At 42.4% G+C, this 26950-nt stretch overlaps 1 protein-coding gene and 1 long non-coding RNA gene across 2 annotated transcripts; both read right to left on the minus strand.

Moving 5' to 3' along the window:
* Positions 1 to 1092: 1092 nt before the first annotated feature.
* On the minus strand, positions 1093 to 6132 carry LOC112570833. The gene is made up of 2 exons (XR_003100710.1): positions 5644 to 6132; positions 1093 to 1449 (listed from the first exon to the last, which is right to left on the minus strand). It is a non-coding gene; the product is annotated as an uncharacterized LOC112570833 (long non-coding RNA).
* Positions 6133 to 10106: 3974 nt separating this feature from the next.
* On the minus strand, positions 10107 to 26116 carry LOC112570892 (leucine-rich repeat-containing protein 74B-like). Its single transcript, XM_025249596.1, has 14 exons — positions 25015 to 26116; positions 20791 to 20955; positions 20141 to 20402; positions 19590 to 19759; positions 19303 to 19410; positions 18409 to 18502; positions 17836 to 17885; positions 17279 to 17360; positions 17017 to 17102; positions 16618 to 16812; positions 15883 to 15978; positions 13042 to 13320; positions 12248 to 12333; positions 10107 to 10740 (listed from the first exon to the last, which is right to left on the minus strand). Exons 1-14 carry the CDS (start codon positions 25054 to 25056, stop codon positions 10695 to 10697), a joined length of 1761 nt encoding a protein of 586 aa, XP_025105381.1. The 5' UTR covers positions 25057 to 26116; the 3' UTR covers positions 10107 to 10694.
* Positions 26117 to 26950: the final 834 nt, after the last annotated feature.

Genomic DNA, 26950 nt, shown 5'->3' on the forward strand with positions numbered 1-26950 from the left:
CCCACTATACGCTGATGTGGTGTTTATCTGACACTCGATGGGGGTTAGACCAGTCTGATGTACAGTTCAGCAGCACAAATATTTCCAATGCTATCCAACGCATGCGGTGGCTTCGTGGCCAATCGATCCCAGTGGGAGAATTCACACCTCCCGCAAAAACAGATCGCAGCGTCCTGCTCACGGGTGGTGGTGGTGGGTGATGGTGTGTTGAGGGTGGTGGTGATGGTGTTGAGGGTGGTGGCGAGAGAAGGATGCGGAACTGTTTCACACATCGTCGTTCTTAACTAGCAAATAGGACTGTTGTATGGCGGGGATTTTCCACTTAAGCTTCTGTCAACCGCCGCATCCTACGTCCCAACAATGGCCTCTGTTGTGCTAGACACGAAGTCTTTCAACCCTGATTTTAAAATTCCGCGGAGAGCTGAGATGAGCGGTCTGTTTCATTAAACACAGTGAGGATGTGTGCAGTCGCATTGTAGCGGCGACAGTCTGGGACTAAACTTGAAAAGGTCAGGGATGGTAGTTGATTGCTAGTAACACAGCAGGGACATAAAGTCCTCATTAACATCGGTATAACGTTGATGAGTGTGTTGGAAAATAAATTCCCTTCCAAGACCTGTGTGTATGTGGTTTGCAGCTTGGGTTCTCTGGTTTCAACCCACATGTTTAGGATATTATTTACGTTTAGTGGCTAAAAACACACCATTGTTTACAGTTATATCATTCAGTCCACGGTAACCATGTTTCCGCCATCCATCCGGTTGCTGAATGTTGCAATTTTTGACACTGATTTCCCCATCCATTCTGTTGCTTAATGTCGCTGTTTTTGACACTGATTTCACCATCCGCAGTTTCCAAGAACCCGTCGACCTCGTTTAGTGGGGAGTTACTGTACCAGGGAAGGGGAGAGACAAATGTTACTGGTGCACTCCTAACCAGCTCAAGCCCATAATCAGGACTTGCTTGAAACATATACCACGGTTGTTTGCAACATTCAATTGATCTTTCGGATTTCATCTGTTAAAAAAAAAAGCTGACAAGATTCATACACTTCAGTCTTTCCACATAATTTACTTGTGCTAATAACCTATGTGCATATGAATTTTTTTTTTATTAAGCTCATTATTTCACCATTATTTCACCAGCAAACAGACCAGACAAAGTTTGATAATTTAATAGTTAACAAATATAATAACCAAATTTCTGAGACACTCCCATTCTACATATTGAGCAAAGCTGTGCTTTCATAAGGATTTGTTCCCAGGCTCAGAAATGCTTCATCACAAAAAACTAATTTTATGTACAATGAATAAAAGAGTATATTTAGCAGGAACTACCATCTTATTCCTGTAATATTGCAGGCAAAGTTGAACAGCATAAGGAGGTGGCCAGGTAGATACGTGTAGGTCACATAGGCAACCATTGCCAAAATCAGCAAAAGGCAGGTATCTATGTGAAGGTCAAGGCAAACAATGTGTTACAAATCTAGGCATATATGTATACACATATATATAATATAAATATATGCTATACATGTTTTTCAGAAGCAGGTGTTTCTCCCAGAAATTTTGAACAGTTTGAGTTTGTTTGAACAGGTTTTTAAAGGCTTGTGGAACATTTATAACGGAATGGTCATGAAAATATCTTGGGTTTGTTTTGAAATATGGAGCTCAAATCAGGAAAGCAGAAGAAACTTGTTACATGCAAAACATATAACTATAAAAGGATTCAAGGATAGAAAAAACGTACCGCTAATTGAATACTGGTTTTAAATAACTAAGCAATAAAATATAAAAGTCAGTGAATGAATAGATGCCCAGGTCAGTAAAATACTGCACTGTTAATTACTGAAAGGGGATAGTGAAAGTCCAACCTAATGGAGATCAGACCCACCTCCACTGCTACTAAGGTTTAACAAAGAACTGCTTTATAAGCAGAAGTTAAAAAAAAACCTGACAAAACAAAATGGCTTATCAACACAGAGAGAAAGGGTGGTTTCTAAATTTCAAAAAAAATCACCAGCAGTCAACAGCACATAGCTCCAGGTGGGACGGTCAGGTCTACAACTAACAAAATACGCAAATTCCAAAACCAAAAAAAACCAACCTTTGTGGTAGACTACAATACCTAGAGACAAAAAATTTTAAAATAAACCTATATAAATTACACCACAAAGGAATCGAGTGTCAGCTGCAAATTTGAGGGACTGGGGAAATGTCATCCATTTTTCGCCCTAGAGAAATGCCATTAAATATCCGCCAGAGGAAGGAGACAAAAAATAATTTCAGTTGTTACCCTTTCACTCTCAAAAGGAGCTATGTTAGAAAAAAACAGTACTGCCTTCTTCTGTTTAGAGTAAGAAACGTTTAAGTTGAATGCTAAGCCAGCGCTTTAAAAAAATGGCTGAGTTTCTTAAATGTCATGAACCACATGTATAAAGCTTCTGCTGGGTGGAGACGAAGCAGGATGCTAGCAGGCACCCCAGTTTCTGACAGTAATTATAATCGACAGCCACATTTTTAAAAAAAACCCGCAAACATTAACGTAAAGCTCCATGGATTTCGTATTTCCGTTTTCAAACGAACTTATGGAGTCAAAGACTCAGCTTTTTCTGGTATTAATAACTTTTTATAAGCTTTCAACTTCCTTTCCACTCTGGGGTCCAGTGTGCATGTGAAACGAATAAGCACATGCGCGGTTACCCAGGCTCCGTATGCATGTAGACCGGAGAAGGGGTTTGATCGAGTTGAGCACTTATCCATGCGAACAGCAGCAAAGCATTCGTATGAATAAGCTATCTGGCCCACAGACTTTTTATGATCTATGTAGGTCTGTGATCTTTCTAACCGCGGGTAAAGTTATCGGAGCACTCGTGGCTGAATAAGTCGCTATTCCCGAAGAAACATGGCGACACTCATACAGAGTTCCAGCACGAACTTATATTACTGGACTGCTGGCAGGCGATCTTTTCCAGTTAACTGCTAAAACGGGGCATAAGGCTACAAAGCTTCCGGTGTATTCACAATTTCAGATTAACTGTTAAAACGAGGCATGATACTACAAAGCTTCCGGTTTAGTCACACTGTTACGGCTCGCCGAGACTAACAGCGGAGAACTTCGCAAGAGGCTATAAGCGTTGGTCTTGGCAGACAGACAGCAGTCCACCTGTACACGTCCATGGTTCCACTGACGACAACGTCGACTGGGTGTTTCATGACAGATCGCACCCATTTGAAACATTTGATGAGTTGGAATTATATCGCAAATTCCGTGCTAGCTTTGTTACAAGTGCTTGTCACATCAAGGTTTCAGTTAATTGGTGTAAATCAATCGACATTTAGTCTTACTGTGGCGAGAGACACCAATGCTCAGATTCGGCCAGCACCTAACGAAATGTCTCTGGTTAGTCAAGGTGGTGCTAATGAGACAAAGAGGCAGATACACCGGACCTACGAAATTCCAAAGGTAATTGGATTTATCAACGGTACCTTGATTAGAATTCTGGCTCCAGCTGAGCAAGAGCACGAATTTGTCTGCCGCAAGGGATACCATGCCATTAATGGTCAAGAACCACAGCTTTTGTAGTATGTCAATTTTATTTTCGCACGCATGAGCGTATATACAGTATTGTATTTACATCCCCAAACATAAGTCTTAAATGTAACAGAAATCTATGGCTTTGCTAGGTGGTAGCTTTGATTGTGACACACTTATATTTACCAAGCCCTCTTGGATTTCCATTACTGAATGTGGGGGACATGGATAAGAGGGGTTCTGCATCTGTGCACTATTGAGTGAGATGCATAAAATTGTGTAGACTGTTACATATCTAATTATGGGCAGCTAGGCACTTAAGTGTTTTAGCAATTTTAAATAATAACTATATGATGATTAATGCTATAAACAAGAGAATATATAATATAAAATTTTAATGTTACAGCAAAAATACCTTGTCATTGCGAGGTATCTACAAATATTACTTATGGAAAAAAAGGATTGAAATATATTTCTCATGGCCTGAGAAACAGTCATAATCACCTTGTGCTTAATGCTGGTTGCAGGTGATCACATATTTATAAACTGCATTGTCAAATAGCCGGAAAGTGTGCATTATGCATGAGAGTGCCTTATTTGAGGCACTTGAAAAAAAAAATTGCCAAAAAACATTTGAATGGCATAATTTCGGGCATGAGTGGATAGATGCTGAGGGACTGGCTATTCACTCCTCATCCCAACCCTGTGATGCAGGAGGACAGAAATGATAAAAACTGCCACAGTCCTACTGTTTATATCTATTGGTATTAAAACAACACTGGCACTTTCTCTGATGACTTCAGCTTCATCCAGTGAAAGCTTGTAAAGTCATAGCAGCATGTGTGATGCTGCACAACAGTGCCAGACAGCTGAAACTGGATGTGTCATCTGATTCTAAGAATGATTCAGACTCTGATTCCTCAGAAAATTACTCAGATTCAGAAGCCGTGGAGCAAGAACCTGCTGCCAGGAGGATGACAGAGAGGGGACAAGTTGCTGCTGGTAAAGAGACTTGCAAGCAACTGATTAATAACTTCTTAAAGTTTTGCAGGTATGTCTGATTTCATAGAAACCAAGCATTGTCTCTAAAGATTGCCTGTAGAAGGACACATTGCCCAGAAGGTTCCTATGGCTTGGTGTAGATCTTCCTTCATAAATCCACTATTTGAAATCAAAGCATGTGCACAGTGTGTTGTTCACTGACAAGTAATTCACCCAACACACTCTACACACACTGTCTAAAGTCCAAAAGTTTATTCACAGCCCTTTGAGAGACATTTAGAACAAATGGTAATATATATAATGCATTATTCAATAAATAATAAATATGTATAAAATATGTGGGGAACCAGGCATAAAAAATATAGAAAGTAAGTAATTATGAGCTCATAGAGAGACAATAACAACACTAATCTCAACCCTTATTCTCCCTAGTCATGAAATTATTGATAAATCATCATTTTGATCACTGAAAAATAATGAAACTCTTGTTAGTTTGGATTATTCCAGTAGACTTTAGTAGCTAATTTACATCTGTCGGTTTTTAAAAACTCACATAAAATGTATTGTAGTATTCATCCCCAAAATCATCCAGACTGCTTTTTTTTTTTTTTAACATAGATGTTTGCAAGCAAAAGCCTGCTTTTATAGAACTGATTCCCATGCTGTTCTTTTTTTTTCAGGAAACCATGAATGTATAAACTGCTCATCTTCTAATCTTTCTCTTTAACCATTTGAAGATTTTTTTTTTGGATGGATTTAAATTCATGAAAAACCTAAAATGCAGTCTGAATGATATTAGGGATGACTACCACGACAGCTGCGCGTTGGAACAATCTGTCGACACTTCCAACCTCCCCACTGCTATTGTTTAGGTAGAGCAGTGCTCTCGACTATGCCACCTGTTGTCACAGAAACAGGTCACTCTCTCTCTCCTCTTGTCTCTTGGGTTTAATTACCTCTCCACCTGTCATCATCTGACGAGATGCTTTAACAGATCTCTTTCCCACCCCTCCCCAACACCAACCTCCTCCTCAGTTTTTGTCAGTTGCTGTTTGTTTTTGTCTCTTGCCTGTCAGTCCATAGTCATCTCTCTCTCTCAAAGGATACTCAAAACTTTCTCTTCCACTGGTTCCAACATGGTAATGCACGTGTGAACAGCGAACTGAAAATAGCAGTATCGGACAAACTCCCACGCTCGCTTGAATGGATTCAGCCGTGAAATCATGATACAGGGTCAGGAGGAACCAACACTACCTGTCGCCTCAAGTCGATTGGCACGAAAACACGGTACTGACCTCCTCTGGCTGCAGACGGCAACAGACGTCGACCACCCTGTCACTCCAAGACCGGATTCTGTCACAGCCACAGGCACCTACACACACTTCAGCCTCTCCAGTCGCGTGCAATATCCTTCAATATCCTCTTCGCCTAAAATCCGTGCTCGTAGATGGCGAATGGAGCCGGTTCCATTTTTTTTTCCAAAGAAAAAAATTCTCATAGGCACCGAAGCGCTGCGGCACCCATCTCGTCTGCTCGCTGGCTTGCGTCTGCATTCAGTCGCGGGCTCCCAAGGCCTTATACGCAGTGGCTCTGCGCATGCTCCACTTCTGCTCTCGTGCGGCGGTGGGCGGCGGGGAAACCACGCGCACAGCCGACCGAGGTACTCTTAGCCGCAGTGTCTCCCGCGAACGTCGGGGTTACAGGTTACTGATGTTAGGCCACGAATATTTAAATATCTCGTTACATGTATCTGCATCTGCGTACCTCTTATCTTCCCGTGTTTGTACTGGCACAATACGTCACTAGTATGTTGTTTTTGAATGTTTATCGGGGTAAGGAATGTGTAGGTAGGAAGCGAAAAGTCTGCCGAGGAAGACAATAACGTGAGTCACGAGGAAAGAAGGAAAACCAAACCTTTACACTTTAAAAGAAAAAATTCACGGTCACCGGAGGTTTGGACAGAAACTGTCTCGCTGACCCGGACGTGTGTGTGACGAATCAGGCGGGGCCAGTGGTATCAGGCACGACTTTAACGTTTCTTGTCTTGAGGTCACAACAGGAGAGGCAGCTGTAAGCCACATGCTGTCTACATGAGTTGCTGGCTACATGGCTGTCACCACTTGCCAAGAGGTTTGCAAGCTCACTCTCATGACACGAGTGTAGAGAAACTGTTATCATACCAGCAGCAGTTCTACTGGACGGTGGGTATCAATCTCAATCTTTCGATCTTAACTACTGTGCTGACAAGCAAGTGTTTTATAACCACCACCCAGGACTTGTTCCTTAGCACAGAGCAGCAGTATTGTACGGTATGTACCCGGTGTTTAAGATGGGATGGTTGTTAGAGGGGGTTGATGTCGATGTTCAAGCGCTACTGTACTATGGACTGAATATTGCAACTACCAGTAGAAATTCCAGGTGAAGACAGACTGCAACCAGTGAACCTGCACATCTACTGGAAGAGGTCGAAATAGCCGCACGCGGTCTGAGCTGCTCATGGAAGGAGGGGAAGAAACAGGGAAGGTCCCTACCGCTTTGTGTAAAAGAATGTGAAAGCAAAGAGTGGACCAGATAATGGACATGATTACTAGTTACACCCTAGCATAAGAAAAGAAATTACAAACAGTGCCAAAACTACATAACCTAATCATCCACCTAAGTAAGTTCATGTTTAAGATAATAATAATAAAAAAATCGCCCCAACAGCGCTGCTGATAAGTTGCTAATAGAACAACAGAAGAAGCCTACAATTGAACATATCTCAACAGTCACAACTGATAAAGGATAAACATCTACAACACCAGCGGAACTCTATCACAACTCCATCGACTTTTGACAGTCTGACACAAGTGGTTGTGGCGTGATGCTAAAATTTAACATCGAATTGGTTCTCGTTGAAATCCCATCCTGCTGTACGGCTGAGAGACGAGGGCTTGGCTTGCCAATACCGGAAAACAAATTCAGGCATTTGAGACCAAATGCCCAAAACTCTGATCAAAATCTCCTACATATAACGTGAGACCAACGTTTGTGTACGAACGACGGTCTCCACCCTCGTGGAGCACCAGGAACTCCTCAGAGGCGCAAGCTGGTTGGTTCGGCCATGTCGTCTGGCAGGACAGTCTAAGACCGACCTTCAGGATGATCGATGTCGAGGTGGACAGAGGAAGAACTGGATGGCGAACATGGCCTGGTAATTTAATTCCACGCAGGACCTGCTCACCACCACTCAAGACCGACCTAAGTGGCGAACCTTGTCAGGTCCTCCCGTCCCCACTCCCAGCAACCGGTACCCTAGGGCTATCTAAACCGATGATCAGCTAATGTCAGTCGAGGGATGAATGAACGAATGAAAATGCTGCATGTCTGTAATTATGATTATTCTTCAGGTGAGTCTATCACGGATACGTCCGTGCTCTGATGGTTCGTGTGTATTGTGATGATACAGTGTCCTGTTGCGTATATTGTGTTGTTATTGTTATTTCCCCCTATCGGTGTTCGTCACCCGCCTGGCAACCTTTGTGGTTTGCTGAATGAATGTGTAATTGTCACGAGTGTGTGGTGGACGTGACAAAGACTGATGTATGTAATCGATGTGTAATCATTAATCATCCTTGACAACTGTTAAAATGTGCTCCCACTTCGTCAGTGTTGACTGTGTGTAGAGGTTAGGTACATGTTAAGGTCATGGGTGCAAAAGCCTCGCTATAGAAGTGTATGGGGCGAGTTAAGTTCGGTCACACCACCATCCAGCACGCCAGATAAGAGCGTCATACGTGATTTGGTGACCTAGGTCAGCAGGTGTACATGCCTTGGGACCACATAAGTTCCCTGATACAGCAGCTTTGTTCGTCCACATTCTAAATAAATACATTTCCTTTGAATTTATTTGTTGATCCTTTTGTGCAAGCTTTTCTTGGTATCACACACTCACACGTGATTATTCTTTCTTATTTGATGCGTTTACTTTCAATGAGGTGAACGATACAAATAAGAAGTAGTAAAAATTGCAGAATACATGCAGTGCTTAAAATAAAAACTTTTGGAGGACAAAGGCAGGTCACAGAACAAAGCTAGATCGCGAGACAATGCCCATTAAAGTGTGAAATGTAGAGCAGGGTGCACGTGGGCGTTTGTCACCATGCAGAGAAAGGCCACGGGCCTAGACCTTATGTCTGTAAGATCTGTTCGCACGACCGGCCGTCGGGGGTTACTGGTAATTCGGTTTCCTTCCTCTGCATCTCCCCTTACAGTGCGAAATTACCTCTACCTCTAAGTGGAAGCATGTTACCGCATAAAGCAACCAGATGCCCGTCGCAACTTAGGATGGAGGTAAGGGGCTGACAGGTAGAAAAACTAGCAGCCATTTACACGTCATGGCCAAGAAATAAAATTAAAATATGGAAGTTCCCTTGTGATATGGTCATTCTCACATTTCCACTCCTACTGCGTTGCTACAAAGACACATCACCGATTAGCCTTTGTGTATTACTTCATTTACTGTATAAAACCAGTTCTCTTTGAGGGATATTGACGAATAAAAGAAGAGGCTGATAAGGAATAACAACAGGTATTTCACAAGCTTTCACCTCGGCACCAAATATACACAGTCTATCTTGCCGTAGTTTGAATAGTAGGGACAGCGATGCCACGCATGGAGTTGTCATGGCAACACTGCCAGCCTCCCGCGCATCCCTGGTACAGCGCACTGCTCTCATCCACGCTCCCTCTCCTTTCTACCTTCCACGGGAGGGTGTGGGAAAGTGGGGGAAACTAATGATAAAACTAAGAAGACTTATGCTCACTCCTTTTTTCTGTTTTCTCGGTTACATTTTTCATTACCAGTCGCTGATTGTTGCATAATACAGTTTAGGATCACAAATTTAAATTACAGGAGTGATTAAATCATTATCTTCAGTTCCAACGAAACTACAAAAGCAAAGAGGAGAGGAAAGGGAGAGAAAGACGGTAGGAAAAGGTGACCTAAACATGTACATTTTCAAATTATTTTACTGTGTTTCAAATTATGTTCTCATTGCCTGCTCAGTCATTTAGAGATACTCCGAGGACCTCGAGAGTTTGGGGGCTAAAATAGCTGTGTGCTGCTGAAAGAGTCTCGTGCACCTCAGCTGAAAACTGTACAAAACTGCTCAGTTTAACTGTCAGATAGACCTTAAAGGCCCACCTGCGGCGTTCTGTGCACTTGCTGCAAGGTCGCACTTAGTGCAGCCAACCTGAAAGTCTTAGACTGTGTGCACGTGGTCACAGCTTGTGCTGTTTCACATAATGTGCATCCCTGTAAAAGCCACTGTGGATGCTACACTTTTCGAGTGACATTGGCACGAAAGATTACATAATGGGTTAGATGTGGCAATTTTCTGAACATCCTTTTAGCCGTCTCCCAGCTGTAGCTAAAGTGGAGCCATCCTGCGCGTTCTCCCTGTTAAAAGCCTCATAGTCACTGAGAGCAAATTGTGAGCCACACACGAAATTTTAGAAATACGCCCAGTAGAATATCTCGGCTCCATTCCCAACACAAACACGCACTGATCCATATATTTCGCGATCAATCATTAGACAAATAATGATTTATTATGGCGGCTGTACACATATACATGTTGATGTGCGTATTGATGAAATTCATGGCATTTGAAAATCAAAATAAAAAGATTTTTGAAGAAATAAAGGCAGTACGTATCAGCATTCAGATATTTATATGATCTTTCACTCTGTAGTATGTTTTAGTACTATTGCATATTTAGTGATATGATTTCAGTGCTAGTGATTTTAATTTGTCTAAATAATTAGAAAGAGAGATAAGAAAAGATAAAAAAGAAACGAGTTACAGGGAGAGACAGACACCATTTTCAACAAAAAAACTAGCTGGAATCAACATTTCGTGATTGAAAACTCAAATAGGCAGTGCAATTATGAGTTTGAGTACAGCACTAATTACTTTATTTGAATGGGAAGGTTAGATATCTTCAGTTTTCAGCTGCTGGTCGGAGAAAACTTTCAATGCTCATTGTGCGAAATTAATTCAGCGTTCACTGTTCAACACCGTGGTGTAGTGTCTATCTTGAATGCATGAGCAGTGTGCACTGTACAGTGTACATCACTATGGCGTCTGGTGAAGCCTGACTCCCAAGCACCTGCTATTACGAAGGGACGGGCATGTCTTCCTTCTGCTGGGACGAGAGATCTCTGGAAACCACGAAAACATTTTCGTCGCCATTTGATGAAAAAAGATAATAATAATTGGATTTATAAAGCGCATTTTTCCACATGCACACATGAATGATCGTAAACAAACTGACAGTAACTATACAAACGTCAACAACAACAAGCAGATATACATATACATCCTAAAAGCTCTTTCTCACACACACACTGTTCGTCTACTCGTCTCTCCCTCATACTTTGCTTCTGTCTGTCTTCTCCCCTCAGTCCACACACACACACCTCTGTAAAAGCATGAAAAGCAGGCATGTAAACGCAGACGGGGGCAGCCATTCATCCAGAAAGCTGTCACGATTGCTAAAATTATCCTAGAATAATGCCACAAAAGCATGTCAGCCAGGTACTCATTTACAAATGGAAATGTACGGCTGTCACTCCACGACAGTCCTGCGCCTCACGGATGAGACAAGCAACACATTGTGAGGGATAACGGGACTGCAGCACGTGACAGAAAGTAATCAGAGGAATTGTTTTTCCGCTAGGGGTCGACTTCGCACAGTGTTGACTCAGCGTCCCGGGTGACAAATAGCCCGCCAGGACATTGATGTTATAACGGTACTGTCAACAGCCCCTTCATACTGTCATCTACGACTAGTGCAGCCATGTGAAGCTTTGAAGAAATAAAGAGTGGCTACTCCATCCAGCAATACACACATATGCATGCACGCATGCGTGCGAACGCACACACGTTCACACATGGAGGAACAAACACAAACATATGTACTCACAAACTTCATATCCAGAGAACCACTAAGACGCCTAAACAAATGTGTTCAATTTTTATCTGGTAAATTGTAGGGTGAATATCTCTGAACATTTGTGTTGTTTCATCTGTTTGTTAAACTGTTTGACTCTGTTCAACGTGTTTGTTGTCAAAACTTCCTCATTTATAAACATTTTCCGTGGTAGTGGTTATTTGTTTCAATGTCCGTAAGTGAATATTTTTTCAAAACAAACATTAGCTCATCCAATATGATAGATTGTCACTGTTACTGATTTTTTTAATGTATCGGGCAGAACAAACAAATCAGATGTGATTTCTATAACAGTTTCACTTCTTGAGCAGTTGTATCACCACGTGACCCAACGGTCACGACCTGCTTGATGCTCGAGACTGTCCTTGATAACCAGACAGAGAGAGCTGCCATTGTTCTGGGCAGGGCACGTGCAAACATGTGTTCTGACGTGTGTCATCTGCTGATGACGGATATAACTAATTCGTTTCCATTTCTGAGGAAACCACACAAGTGCGGGTCAAGTAAACAATTTTTTTGGGGGGAGACGGGTCTGACAGTCTGTGTGTGTGTGTGTGAGAGAATTTTGTTTGTGTCTCACGCAGTGTGTAGTCTGTGTGTAGTAGTGGAGAAATCGTGACGTAGAGCTTCGTGGGCTTCACACCCTCGGTCATGACAAATGAAGCTACAGGATGTACTTCAAATAAATTCTGCTGGACGTTTAATATTAGTCTTACCCAAAATAAATCCTCCCAGACTGGTTAGCTGCCTGTCTGTACACCGCTTCCTTTAACTTCTCCTTGTCAAACGGTACAGCTAACTCCTGCGAGGAAGACAACACAATAGTGAAACAGCCTTGTTAACATTAAATACTTCAGTATGTTAGTAGATATTATGGAGATAAAAATTAACTTAACAACTTTAGCGTTAAATCGACCCTCGCACCACCTTTTGGAATAAATAGAAGTACAATATGTATGAATTGTTTTTCTTATAGTTTAAAACCAGTATAAAGCAAGATTTTTAAAAAAAGTTTCCATTTTACCTTTTAGTTACATTAGTATGTGTAATGTATTATGTAAGTAATAAACGTTTAGCGCCAGAGAGACATTTTACAACTGGTTTTGTTCTTCACAAGTTATTAGCTACTAAGGAAGGCAAGAAGATATTTTTACCGACTAGTGACAAAGCGATTAATGTGAACAATGCACTAAAATGCGAAAGTTGTCTGTAAAGTATGCTATCGACTTGGAAGATGTAGTTCAACGTTGTTGATTTATTTATTTTTCGCGATGGAGAAATTTCACACTATAGCGAGGCAGAGGGGGAAAGGAGGTGGAAGATAAAAAAAAAAAGAGAAGGATTGAAAAAAGCGGTGTACCCTGACGGTCAGGCAGGATCATCACATCATCACAGTACTGATGACGATCAGGAGTTTTGCCTCTATGTTAATGGCCGGAGAAAAGTCTGTTAGTGTGGTGGCAAATGCATTGCAGGAGAGGTGTTGTTGGTGGTGGAGGGGACGACTTACCTCGAGAGCCGTCAGGAAGTCCTCAGGCGTGACGCTGAAGGCCCCGGATGGATCGTAGCGCTGGAGAATGTCCACCAGCCGCAGGTCGTTGACCACGATGTGTTCGTTCAGAATCACCACAGGTTCCTTCTTCTTCTTAAACGGGTCAATGCCGGGCTTGCCCAGATCGTCGAGGGTATTGCCTGCTCGCATGACCGGACCGTGCTTGACCACGAAGTTCGGACGCTTCATCTTGGTGTCCTCGGCAACCCTCAAAAACTCATACTCCACCTCCACGTCCTGATGACACACATGACCAGGCGTGAAATGTCATTGCTTAACGAGTCCGTAATCTCGGTTGTTCTTCAAACAACGTGAACATTTTTTTTAAACCGAAAACGTTCTTTATATTTGGTGACAAACAAATGTATTTGCGGTTATTTACATTCAAATGAAGGCATTTTAATATATTTGTAAACTGTTTCAGTACCTTCTTATTTAACCGATTTTGTTGTCATGGTCAAATAAATAAATAAGTGAGAAAAGAAAGGGAAAGCTTAAATACAACAATGGGTCCTAGACAAACTATTCATTAATAATCACGGAAGATAGGTGTCGTTCGTCTTCCGGTTATCACGGTCGTTGCGAGATAAATAATGGAAATATTACTTTATAAAGAAAGTAGAATGTGACGACGTGCGCGCGCACGTGTGTGTGTGTGTGTGTGTGTGTGTGTGTGTGTGTGTGTGTGTGTGTGACCTCTGATCACGTGCACACGTATGTCCGACCCTCAAAAGATTTGGCCGGGATATTGGTTTCGATCACGCGATGGACGTATGCGATGTATTGGTAGGTACTTGCTTCTCCGGAGCAAATTTTGATTTTTGTGTGTGTGTCTGTGTTTTAGGCTGTTACCACTGGCTACAGATAAAACAATGTTACCAAAAAGAAACTGTGACATTTATCTCTTACGCACAATAAACAGGGACAATGTTGTAAACTGACATAGCGTGTCATACAAGAGCGAGATAGAAAAACGGAAAGAAAGAGATAAAAAGAATGAGAGAGAGAGGAGGGAATAGCAGGAAAGCAGGAGGGAAAGGGAGAAATGAGAGAGCGACAAAGGCGCGGAGAAAGAGAAGCTTGCAACATAACAATTGTTATCTCTCCCTTCACTCGAAGTAAGCCGAGGATGAACTTTATTCATCCGTCACATCAGGATACAACCAGAGTACAATCGTTGCCTTACTTCGCTACACTGACTCCGAGCATCAACACACTTGACTACAATGTAGTGATAGACCAAAAGTTGAGAATAAAAGTTTGAAGTGTTAGCGACAGAAAACGAACCGAGTATTCTAGTTGATGATGGAAAGGAAATGCCATAGATAAAGAAAATAAGCCGATGGACCCTTCATTTGCCTAGCAATCTTTATAATTCAGAGGAATCCTTGCCTTCTCTTTCCCTCTGTAGCTTTCTTCATTCAGCCTAAGCTGTCTATCACTCGTTGTTGACCGCGTCCGTCGACTTATCGAGGGATTTAATCAGACCCTTCAGGGTTGACAGATGAGGTCAGACCACTCTGTATTGCCTTGAACATTGTTACAAACTGGTTCTAGAGTTCTTACCTACGCATCAGCAGCTTTGGGATCCGACCTGACAGAAGAAAATATGACAGTTTGTATTTTTTGTTTAAACAACGATGTGTAAATCGCTGTTGGTAAGCCTTCTTTGTAGTTTGATGGACATCTTTGCAGTTCTTCTGCGAACGATGGGACATCGACTGCTGTTCATCAGATGAACTCAATGTGCGCTATGCACACTTGCGTGCACGTGAATAAACACATATGCTATCCCACAAGCAGAACCCTTGATTTCCACGAAAGTGCTGGCAAGGAACGGAGACACAGCTGACATTACAATTTAAAATATTGACGGGGTTGCCTGCACATGCAAATAGCAGCACGCGCCATGTAATTGACGGAGCCTCCCAGCGGGCCTTCCATCTCTACGCAAGCTGGCCGCTCACCTCATGATTCAGTTCAGGGTCGATGTTTGTCGACATGGATTGCGGCTACAGATTTCTTGTTTTAATCATCTTGTATTCTGTTTTGAGGGCATTCTTAATTGGACACACATGTATAGTCGAATATTTGACTACGTCACATTTTAATGTGACGGTCATTAAGAAATCATTTTCTCAGGGCCGTATCATCCGTATGTGGCAATATTTAAACACTGCGATGTGGTGATTTGTCCATAATGACAGACAAATCTTATTCAACTAGGATTAGTAGTTACAGAGAGGTACACAGCTGCGTAGGAACCAGGAATCAAAGGTCAAAGTTACAAAGGGGCACGAATAAATTTTGCCCACTTCCTCCCACCCATCACCCGGCTCGATGCTTAAGATGTTATTCCTCATAAAGGGGACAAAAGGTAGAGAAGCCGTGATAGAGACAAATGACAAATCCTTATTTACGAGGGCAACAGAATAAGCAAATGTTATGATTTTTTTACATCTGACCCTCAATCTAAAGAAAGGAAATTGAAATACTACTTTACTACAAAACAAAGGCATTCAACAGCAGAAATTAAAGAGTGAGAACAGGCACGTGTACAAAGATGGGATTGGTGTTTAATTTGACATGACTTTGACTAATAAATATGTAATATTTTGTGCGCGATCATTTTTTCGTTGTTAATAATAAGTGTTTACTGTGGATGGGAGGCCATTGCTTCCTCTGTAATGTGCGAGTGCGAATGTCCTTTACTGTCAGCATGGAGTTTGTCCCCCTTCTCCCATAAACCCGATCATGTATCTACGATACTGGTACATTAGCAGCCAGGAGGCAACTGACCGTTAAGTCCAGTTCTTCCAGCTCGCAGCTGTCGGAGCTGTTGACCGCCGTCATGAGAGCAATGGCGCCGGCCGACGTCAGCAGGTTGTCTCCCATCTAGCAACAGCCACATCGACATCTTTATCTATAACCATGCGGTAACAGTATTCTAAAATATGCTATCAAATGGAATAAACTCAGTCTGACAATGACATTACTTGATTGATCCCTAAAGGCCCTTCTTAATCGGGAGAATGTCGTCGATCGTCTGACCAGGTTTGGAAAATTTGCTAGGTCACATGAAACCAGTGGTTCTGAGACTGGATACTGGAAATTTGGTGAACACGCTACCAAACTTGTTTGCCAGTACATTTGCCAATAGAATGGAACTTTATGGCACTTTGGAGGTCTCACGCTTCGGCACTTTCCCCCGCTAAGAATGGCCTTTAAGAAATTACCCCAGTCGCTCCGTTGGTGGCCACGTTAGTTGCCCATCTTCCTTTCTTCACATTTCCCTCCATCTATCCTTATTTCTTTCTTCTTCGATAATTTTTCATAAGGTCTCGCATTAAAGTGAGAAATATACAGACTTATATACTACACTTGATATCTCAGAACATCATCAGGGTACTCGTTTCCACTTCTTAAGCATTTGGAAAAATGACGATTTACGGATATCAGGGTATTGTGTCTACTTGTTGGTATTGGGTTACCGTCAAACTAGAGATTAGAGGTCAGAGGTGAGGCTGGCCATACCTTCAGGATCTTGATGGTGTCGTTGCCGGCCAGTACCTTGGCCATGCGTTTGGCCGTGTCAAGACTCAGTCTGTTGCCGGTCAGGTCCAGCTCTGTCAGGGCTTGGTTGACCATCAAGGCATCCGCGACTGCCGCACCTCCTTCTTGACCCAGACCGTTCCAGGAGAGATTGAGAACTTTCAGCCGCACGTTTTCCTGCGTAGTTGAAGTTAATTAGTCATATTAGTACATGCTGGCGGAAGCAGGGCAGAGGGTGTTCTACTCTTCTTTTTAGAACATAACCATAAGTAAAAAGTCTTAGATGGTCATCTGACTTTAAAAAAAAATTGAAGTCTTGAAAGTTGATTAAATCCACACCCACACCCACCACCACCCAAAAAAGTGTAATTAATCATCTACCTTCAGTCCTCTAGCAATCGCTGCTCCGCCATTGTGTCTCAGCATGTTCCAGCTCAGGTCGAGGACGTCTAAATTCTCGTTGACACCTGATCACGGAATCAGCAAATCGCATGCTGTAGGACAAATGTAATTCTTCTCAACAGCCTTCTTACCTCAGTCTTGTATTTTCAAACTCATGAAGGAATCCAACTCACGAAGAGTGGTTGTAAGAAATGACAAAAGGAAGAGAAAAACAAAACCAAACCAGAAGTGCAACACTGACCAAGAGCCTGTCCAATGATGTCCGCTCCAATCTCAGTAAACCTGTTGTGACTCAAGTCCAACTCCCTGAGGTATTTATTGTTCTGCACAGCAAAGCATGCATTATTCAGTTTTAAGCTGCAATGTGACTTCATATGTCTATATATACACCTTTACTAGATAAAATAAAGTCTTATAATTTAAATATAATTCCTTTATTATTCAGTATCTACATTTTTTATCTCTATTTTAGTCTGCAAAAACATTACAGCCGGTCGATGTTCTCTACATTAATTTACTCTGTATTGAGTAGCACACTCTTCTTTGAGACCCTCTACGATTTTCATTATTTTGTGCTGTCCAAAGAAGAAATTACAACAACAGCAACTGCGTAAATGATGGCACTCTCCTCCTCACTATACCCTTCCCATCTCCCCCACAGCATGGCGATTTCCTTCTAACCAAGCTTTTGTCTGCCTGTCCTGCTTCCACAACCACTTCCCCTCTCTCTCCATGTTGTATGCTCAAATCAATAAAGGACTCTTTGTTCAGAGAACGTAGTTCGTGTTTTATTTTTACCTCCAGCGCCTCGGCAAAAAACTGGGCAGCTTTGTCGTCGAATTCATTGCCTGAAACGAAAACAATCGAGTGAAAGAAAGCCAAACTAGCCTGGAGCAAATATTTGCAGTCAAGAGATTCGAACCACGCACCTAGAAAACAACTAACGAAGAAGAATGATATTTCGTGGTCGTCTCCGGCTTTCATGGTGTGTGCTAATGTCTCATTCAGTCTTGTATCACCAGCCTCAGTTTACCATCTATTTGTAAAATCCTTCGCAAAACAAATGTTTTTACATGATAAATCTGAAGGACAGAGTTCCAATACTTGGATGATGCACATGATGCAAAAGTACACTAGATGTAGAAATAGGCAGAGTGCGAATATCAGACAAACAGCAGCAGCAGAACAGTCTAGCAGACGAGCAAGAAATGAGAAGCTGAGAGAAATTAGTTTGGCAGGAACTGGAGAAACCGCAAAAAAAAAAAAAGATAAAGAATTCTTATTCGATACAGGCTTAGAAAGACTGGACTTGATGAGAGGGTGAGAAAAAAATGACTCGATAATCAACAAGCTGTTTCCAGACCACTGTACCCATCAGGTTCAGTTTGCGGAGCCCTCCGTTGGCCAGCAGCATGCGACAGACGTATTCTGCTCCTGCATTGCCGAGCTTGTTCTCCGCCAGTCCCTAGAAATCAAAAAAAAAAAAAAAAGAAAAAAAGAAAAAAAAAAAGAAAAGAAAAGCAAATTTTTGAAACTCTTTACAACTGGAGGGGAGTTTTTGAGTTGCAAGGATCGTGAAGGATGCCGGGCAATAATGTCAACGGCCTTCCTGACCTAGAGAATGACGTCAAACCTTTGACCGAAGTTGTGTGTGTGAAGGTCACAGGAAACCAACGGTTTGGGGTCAACGTTCCAAACATTGAGACATTGAAACTTTGGTCAACATGTTAAGTCCAGGCTTGTTTGTAAATACATTTGCCAATACCTTTCCAATGGGACTGCATGGCGTCGTAGGTTTGACGGTTCGGCACTTTGTCGGTTAAGAAATGTCTTTACCGTGGACTATAGGGTGTCATCGCCCTCAACTGCGGTTTGTCTCCACATAAATCATCTCTGTATTGTTAATGAGTATATGGTTTGTTTATAATGTATTTTGGTTACTTTGATGTATATATTTGATCATGTGTTGAATGCTACTATATCTGGTTCATGTCTGCTTAGTGATTTCCTAATTGCCACCTTTAAATAGCCGAATGAAATGAAATCCTCGATCTATAAACGGTCTTTCATCACGACATTGCTTTCTGATAAGAAAGCAGACGGTTGGTATTACAAAATCTTTAAACACTGTTTATCGTTGTAATAGATTTAAGCTGTAAAGGGGGAGGGGAATCTGTCTCATACAAGAACTCAGCTTGTTTGGTTTTTATGTAGTTCAGCACACACACATTCACACACGCGCGCAAAATTTACCCCAGTACACACCATTTCTGTGATGTAGTCATTCTCCTCCAAGAGTCGACAAATAGCCATACCACCCTCAGGGCTCATCCAGTTACCTCCAAGGTCCAGTCTCTCCACCGTTATGTTGTCCTGCAGTAAGAGCAGAGAGCGCACAAAGGTTACACATGGCGGAAAGCTACTGGGTGGGCAGTTTATTGCAGGCCTTCTTCAAAGTCACATTTTAAGAACATTTCTCAACACACGTGTGCCACCTCGCTTTCTTTTAATAAACCAAACTTTGTACCGATTGGTCTCTTAATCCTGCGTACCTTCAGTGCCAGTGCGATGGCCATGGTGGATGCGGGGTCAAGGCCGTGGTAGCGCATGGTGATGACCGGGTCGTTGATGTGACGCAGGAAGTAGGAGACAGGCACAACGTTTAGTTGGTGACAGACGGTGTGGTAGTATCCTCTGACCTTGTCCTCCTCCTCATCATCATCTAGGGTCCGGAAATAGCAGTTGATTACAGCGGGTAAAGATTTTTAGGCTCCCAATCACCCTTCCCTTCTGTCTTTACGGGTTGAAACAAGAGTAGTCTTCCCAAGAAGGACATTTAGTCTGATATATATATATAGTCTGATATAGATATATACCTCATGATGCAACTTGCAAAGAGAGTAAAAGAAAGTGTGCGTGTGCACGCGTGTGTGTGTGTGGAGGGTGTATATGTGTACGCGCGCACGTGTGTAGTGAAAGTTCAGACTATCCATATTAGTGAGAAGGGGACTTTGAATAATTTTTTTCTCATAATATTTAATATCATAAGCTCATCATCTTGCCATCTCACCATTACTAACACCTCACGCAGTTTACGACTTACCTTCGTTTTCTAAATCTGTATCGAAGTCTTCATCCGCCGTCTTGGTTTCGACAGTTTCTATGGTGATCTGACCGATGAAATCCCTGAGCGATTGCTCGTCGGAGGCTGGCTCCTCGGATTCTTCCTCAGAGACGTCGACGTCTGGCTGTACTTCAGTGATGAGCACCTGCGACTCTGGTTCCGGATGCTGCACGACTTCGCTGTCGTCTGCTTGCCGCGGACTCATCACGTGACTAGGTGTGCGGGCTAGCGCCGCGCGAGACTTGAACGAGACATAGAGAGTATCATGTCAGGAATGGAAGAGATCATAACCGAAAGATTGTTTTTCAATTACGAAAGACGAAACTTTTTTCTCCTCTTTTAAAAGTATTTGCAAATGGTAAACAAGTACGCGTGCGCGCGTGTGTGTGTGTGTCACAGAGAGAGAGAGAGAATAGGAGGGAAGAAATCGCGTTAATTTACATGGAGCTCAGTCTACTCATTAAAACAAAAGCACTTTTGTGGAACCTTTAGGTTTGCATCATTGTAATATGTAAATCTTTACTTGAGACTCCTGCCTGCAATCAGTATTATGGTTCTAAGATCGTGTAGGGAAGAGATCCACACCATTTACCTATCTGAAACGATAAACTAGGTGTAACGACACTTACCTGGAGAGTGGGCATGCGCGGTCCTTTAGACTCTGGCCGGGAGGTAGCGATCGCTGCGACGTCAGCGCCACCTGTTGCACCATTGTCGACCAGAGTATCTTCCTCTTGAATCGCTTCCTGCTCCTCTTTAGGCGATGGTTCGGCATCAGAATGCTCAGTCTGCGTCTTGCAACAGAATTCATGATTAAAAATGTAAGCGATAAAAGCAAGCTCTTGTAGATGCTTTCTCTCTCCTATTTACCTCCCATTCCACGCGTTCTTGTACCGAATCTCGATATGTATGTTTGTAATTATATATATATAGTTTATGTACTGTCTATGTGTATGTTTGTAGCTGCGACTATACTGCACTCCTCTTGTATCAGATTGAACTCTTTTTGTTGTCTGTGACAGTTTTCACGAGTAAATCAGGGCTAGGGGAAAATCTAGTCACGCGCCAACCATTTGTCTGGCATGCTGGCTTAGTTCCTCTATCAGGCACAAATTCTTCCCATCTGTCGACCAGCTGAGCATCTCACAGGTTCCAGCTTAGAAGATTACAAACATCACCATTCAGAGAAAAAAGTCAACAACATAGAGATCAGAATTGCACATGGATACCATTGCTTTGGTGGAAGATATTCGCCCAGATTTGTGGAAATAGTATCACAGGAACCTGCTATGAGAAAACAATCTGCACCCCACTAGGTCTCTTAACTGGACACATTTTGCAGAAAATTCTATGAAATAAAAATGTAAATGATTGCTAAGCACGGTCACACTATCGACTATTTGTTTTTGGCAATGAAGACCTTTTTCTTAGAAAATAATGTGTAAGTGAAAATGCGGGGCAAGCCATGCCAGTGTCAGCATCTCTCTCTCTAAACTCGACTTCCATCAGACTGTGCTGCCCGCTCCCTCCACCCAACCCTGTGACTCGGAACCATGCCGTTGATTACATCTTGACATTAGGTTCAGCGACCTGAAACCTTCCTTTTCTTTATGGATGGACGGACAAATGAATGGATAGATGGACGGACGGATTGTCCATCTAAAATAACTTTTAAAAAATACTTTTGACATATGCATGAGTCTGGTAGAAGTTTCTAGAATACGGTCCGAGTCTGATAAAAGTCCCATGTTAAACTGATCTCACACTGTTTTAACGAAGGTTTTTCTAAGTAACTGATTTGAAGGTCTGCATCAAAATGGTTCCTCACATTTTTTGTTGTTGTTGTTGTTGTTGTTGTTGTTGTTGTTGTTGTTGTTGTTGTTGTTGTTGTTAAGATTAGTCTCATAATTTCTGCCGAGAGTTAGGGACAAATTAATCAAATTTTACACAAGACGGCTGGAATAGCTGCCGACCACATCAATTTTTTAAACATTTTTTTTTACTCAGTCGAACCGCTTGCCTTCAATTTTTGAGAGCCCCGTCAAATCCTTTAATGTGATTATTGACAGATACAATGAATAGCCACTCGGTGGTGTAAGCCCACTTATCTTCCCAGAAGAGAAATAATTATGTTGTTTATCTGGCTGGCATTTTACTGTGTACCTTTCTTTATTGACATGAAACAGATCTGGAAGTGGTACTGGAATGAACTCTTACGATTGTAAGCAAAGGTATTGTGACGACCATGCAGGGGGCCTACCACTAGCACGCCTTTGAACCGAGTAACTGCACTGGGCGAACGTGTCCCAGCGACCGACACAATAGCTTGAAGAAACCAACTGTCATTATGGGCGTGACATGAATAGAAGCTGGAATGAAGAATCTCGATCACACTTCACTGAGGCCATTACTCTGTTTGCTGATAATTAGGATGTTAAACATAATAAGAGTAATGAGTAGGAACAAAAAATTACTGAACTGTGTTACTGGCTGTATTATTATTCACCGATCACTAGTTTTTATGTTATTGAATGTAAAAGGGGCGTGCGAGGAAGAAAATAAAGTTGACTTTTTTAATGCTGACACTATCTTCCCTATGTTTAATCATTGTATCGGGGCAGAACTGAATATGTTCCAGTTCATGTTTTTCTATTCATTTCTCGCCCACTTCGCCATTACATGTTACATCCGGGTAACAGTATGGGATGCATGCATGTCAGATCAGGGCCTCGCCTAATGTATTTTTTGTTTTAAAAAGTAAAGCTACTTGGCTGTATTTGCAGGTAAAATGACATGAAATTCTCGTGGGCTGGTTGTCGCTGTTTACATACAGCCTACGCCTGTCGACGGTCTCGCGATAACGCGACACGAGAACTGTCGCAGACGATTTTCCGGATGGTTCGCTCAGTCTTTCCGCCAGACATGCAAGCGTGTTAAGCCGCCAGGCGGCATTAAGAAGAATTAATATTTGATCGACGAGTGTTTTCCGTCTACGTAAATAGCTCTTGTTCGTTCTCCCAAACTGTAAATATCAAAGTTGAGATAGGCGGTCACTGCAAGACCTGAATGGCGACAGCGTTATTTTTCGTCTGGCGCCAATCGTAAGCCAGAGGTGAAGGGTCACGTGTGTGTGAGTGTGAGTGATAGACTACAATAAAATTTATATTTACACCTTTTCGCAATCATGTGCGATGATTTTGCAGGCATTAAACAAGTTAGTGTTCGTGTAGTCCTGCTGACGGATGTGTTTCATAGTGTTGTGTGATATTTCTTTGTGTCAGCAAGGGCCTTGTGCCAACTACTCCATGTCACCTGTGTTAGTAGCAACATCGATCTGGGGCTTTCTGACCTGACAATAACACGTATTACTAAGTCCTCGAAAAGACTGGTTTACACGCTGGTTCACAACGAAGGATTATATGGTGAAATAATTGTTGATATGGATCATGATCTTGGAGAGGCTGTATCTAACAGTGGTGGCTATAGTCGGTGGGAGTGTTAGACAACGTACGCGAGCATTCAAAACTTTTTAAATGTTTAGGAATTTAAAAAATAAATATCAGTTTTATTTAAGTCTGTCTCCCTGTCTCATTTACTTTTTCTTTTGTTGCCGTTAATTGAGACGAATGTGTTACTATTGTAAAATGAGTATAGTTTCTTTTAAAAATGGCTTTATGAGAAAAACAAAACATCAAGAAAGAGAGAGAAAGATAAAAAGAGGCAAGGAGAAAGAGATAATGTGTGTGTATGTGTTGCAATGTGAGAAACTGGGATTGTTCAGTGCCTCTGCCAATAAACACACGGTTCAATCTTTGCAAAGTGTCAGGGATCGAGATTAACCGAGGGGCAGTGGCATGAAAGGAAGACTCGAAGGGGAGTAAAGGATCGCTTTCCTCGTGGCGGGGTCCTGAACTGCCGTATTGATCAGCGTGCATTGACAGTTGCCGTGCATGAAATTATTAGAGCTGGGAGACTTTATGCCAGCACGCTCCGAACCTGACTACCACCAAAACACTGCTCAAATACAACCAAGGTGATGTCGAGACTGCCGTCTATTTTTAATCACCTCCCCTCTCTCTCTTTATGTGTTACATTTGTTTTGGAGTATGTGTATTTATTAATTTTGTACTTTAAATATAGATGTATGTGAAAAGACAAAACATACACATGTATATGCACAGAGAGAGAACAAAATCAATTTCTACACATAGTATACAGGAAAGAACATTTATGTGTGGATAAAGGCAAAACATACGAGTGCACACTCAAACACATATTTTAGGTATTTTTATATTTATTATGTATGGTAATTTATTTTACATACTCTATATGTATATACGTGTGCAGGTTTGTGTTCGTTTCTGATACACAGGCGTCCAAGGGCAAACGTGCGATGTTTAACTACCCTAGTCAACTATTAAACACATCCACTTCCCCCACCGCTCTCTCCCTCACATCACTCTGTGTCGGCCTCTTCAGACGTGAAGCTTAGAAAACATGTGGCAAACACAAACTCACTACATATTAACATGCAAACTATACTTGCACTCTTTCTCTCACATACAAAGAACATAGATGGCCTTTGATCATTGGCTAACTGAGGCGGGTGTTTGCTTACCGTGGAAGCCACTTTTGTTGGCATTCACATACAAAACGGCGCAGCCTGCCCGTGTGCATTTATAGATGTTCGTATAACACGGGTTTCAACAAATTTCAACACCTTTCTCCTTCACTCACCAGCAAGCAACCATCATCCAGCCCTACTGCCAGGATACCCCGCCTAGTCCCTAGTTAACATATAAATATGATAATGGATTTCTCGTTGTTATGAATCGACTTTTGATCTCACTTACCCCTGAAAGTGTTTGTAGCGGAGAAACTTCCTCGTCTTCCATCTTCGCTTCTATCTATCCGTTGATTAACTGATCGCACGAAGCCGTTCCTTACACCTCATGGTACTCTGCGTGAAATAAACCCAAACTCACGAGGTCCAGTGCCACAAAAGGAGATCACGACACGCAGTCGCCATTGTCAGAGTGTTCGGCCAGTGACTCTTGGTACCCACGCTACAGTTAGTCCTCTACCACCTGTATATTGTGTGGACCTCACCTTCATGTATCTCGGGTACGAAGGTCATTGTCAGTGTTTCAGACTTTGCATGTCGGTCACCCCAGGTGTGAAGCTTATACACCAGGTGGAAAATCTTGTAAAGAATGGTCCATTCTTGAACGGCGTTTTCACAAAGGTTTTACAGGAGGCCCACAGAGTTTATTGAAGGCAAGGGTTTAACACCACGATCCGATCGACAGGCAGACTGAAAACAACTGAAACGACATTAAGTTGTCGAACAGTCGTTTGTAGGATATGTGGCCCTACGAAGTTCACAGTGATGTTGTTTTTTTTTTAATTGAAGAACGTTTAGTGGATATGATTTTTAGTCTCAAGCATCAGCCAGGTAGGCTGCATGTGTCTCTCGGTGCTGTTTGGCCGGTCAGCCCAATGTACAGTCGTTTGATAAGACACGTACCGTTGATTAAAAGTCTGCTGCCATGTCTGAAGCGGGACGGAGCCACAGAGCACACACAGTCAATGCAGTGCCCTTACACTGTACCCCTTTTAGCGGGTGGGTCTGCGGGTGGGTCTGCCGCTTTTCAGCTACCTTCAGACGTGCTTGCAGACACAGGCACGCCGCTGTTACAATCACAGCGCTGCTGCCACGATCACTGATAAGCTACCCGCTACCCGATTAATACCGCATGGCAGAGCTATGCTACCCGGAGCGTCTCCGTTTAAGTCTACTATAACAGCACGGGACGTTTGCAGGTTCTCGCCTGTTGCTTTACCTGCATTACATTTAATCAACGATCAGTGGGTGGGTTGCATTAGAAACTAACCGGAATGCTTGCCCTGACTTGTACAAACGGTCTGCAGAAACAAAATACACGACACTCGACTGTGACATTGTCAGAATGTAAGGACGTGAATGTTAAATGAAACTGAGAATGATCAACTTTAAAAAAAAAATGTAGCAGTAGAAAAGACCAAATATGCACGCGCTATACATGACCAGTCACCTTCATGCATCCCACGCAAGGACTGAGTTAAATCGCACAGACAAAACTGAACTCCTAATAATTTTTTTTTCTCATCCGCCTACTTCGGACAGCAGCTAATGCGCTCAGGCTCATGCACAGATGATGTTTAACATAAGCATGCACGTTTTTCTATCTCCAAGCTTTATATACGAGGATGATAATGATGATAAAAAAAAGGGAGAGAGGGACGCTGAAACGTCTGAAACGTAACATGCATGGCACAGCAATTCAGATTTCGATTGTCATTTGGAGGGTTCGAGTTCTCAGACACCTGACCTAAATCAATTCACATTAACGACAATATGACGTGAAATACTTAAATATATTATTTCCTTAGTTGGGTCGTGCAGGCTATCCATTCGCCAGTCGAGTCACAGTTCTGGCGCAAAAAAAAAAAAAAAAAAAATCTACACGCCTGCGGCCGAGACAAAGTGTTCACGCCATAAAATGCTCATTATTAGATGAGAAACCGAGCCCGCTTGGTGATCGATACACAGCGGCTACGGGACAGCGAGACGTAGTGTGACGTAGGGCGTCGGCCACAGAACGTAAATCTTTCCGCAGGAAGAGACGGCTTGTGATACTGCGCTCGTGCAGGCTGCTGTCTCCCATTCTCCACGCCAACAGGCTGTCTCGTTGTTGCAGTGCAAACCAGCGTGCATGTTTGGGCTTAAATTAAGACAATTATTTTAAA

The sequence above is a fragment of the Pomacea canaliculata genome, linkage group LG8 (genome assembly GCF_003073045.1).
Source record: "Pomacea canaliculata isolate SZHN2017 linkage group LG8, ASM307304v1, whole genome shotgun sequence".
Taxonomy (NCBI): Eukaryota; Metazoa; Mollusca; class Gastropoda; order Architaenioglossa; family Ampullariidae; genus Pomacea; species Pomacea canaliculata.

What these genes read in the sequence shown, in the direction of transcription:
- LOC112570892 (XM_025249596.1), bottom strand. Translation starts at nt 25,056, where the DNA reads ATGGAAGACGAGGAAGTTTCTCCGCTACAAACACTTTCAGGG. An exon ending in TACAGATTTAGAAAACGAAG is followed by an intron (nt 19,760 to 20,140) that starts GTAAGTCGTAAA and finishes TCCGGACCCTAG; the next exon opens with ATGATGATGAGGAGGAGGAC. An exon ending in ATGACTACATCACAGAAATG is followed by an intron (nt 18,503 to 19,302) that starts GTGTGTACTGGG and finishes TTTGATTTCTAG; the next exon opens with GGACTGGCGGAGAACAAGCT.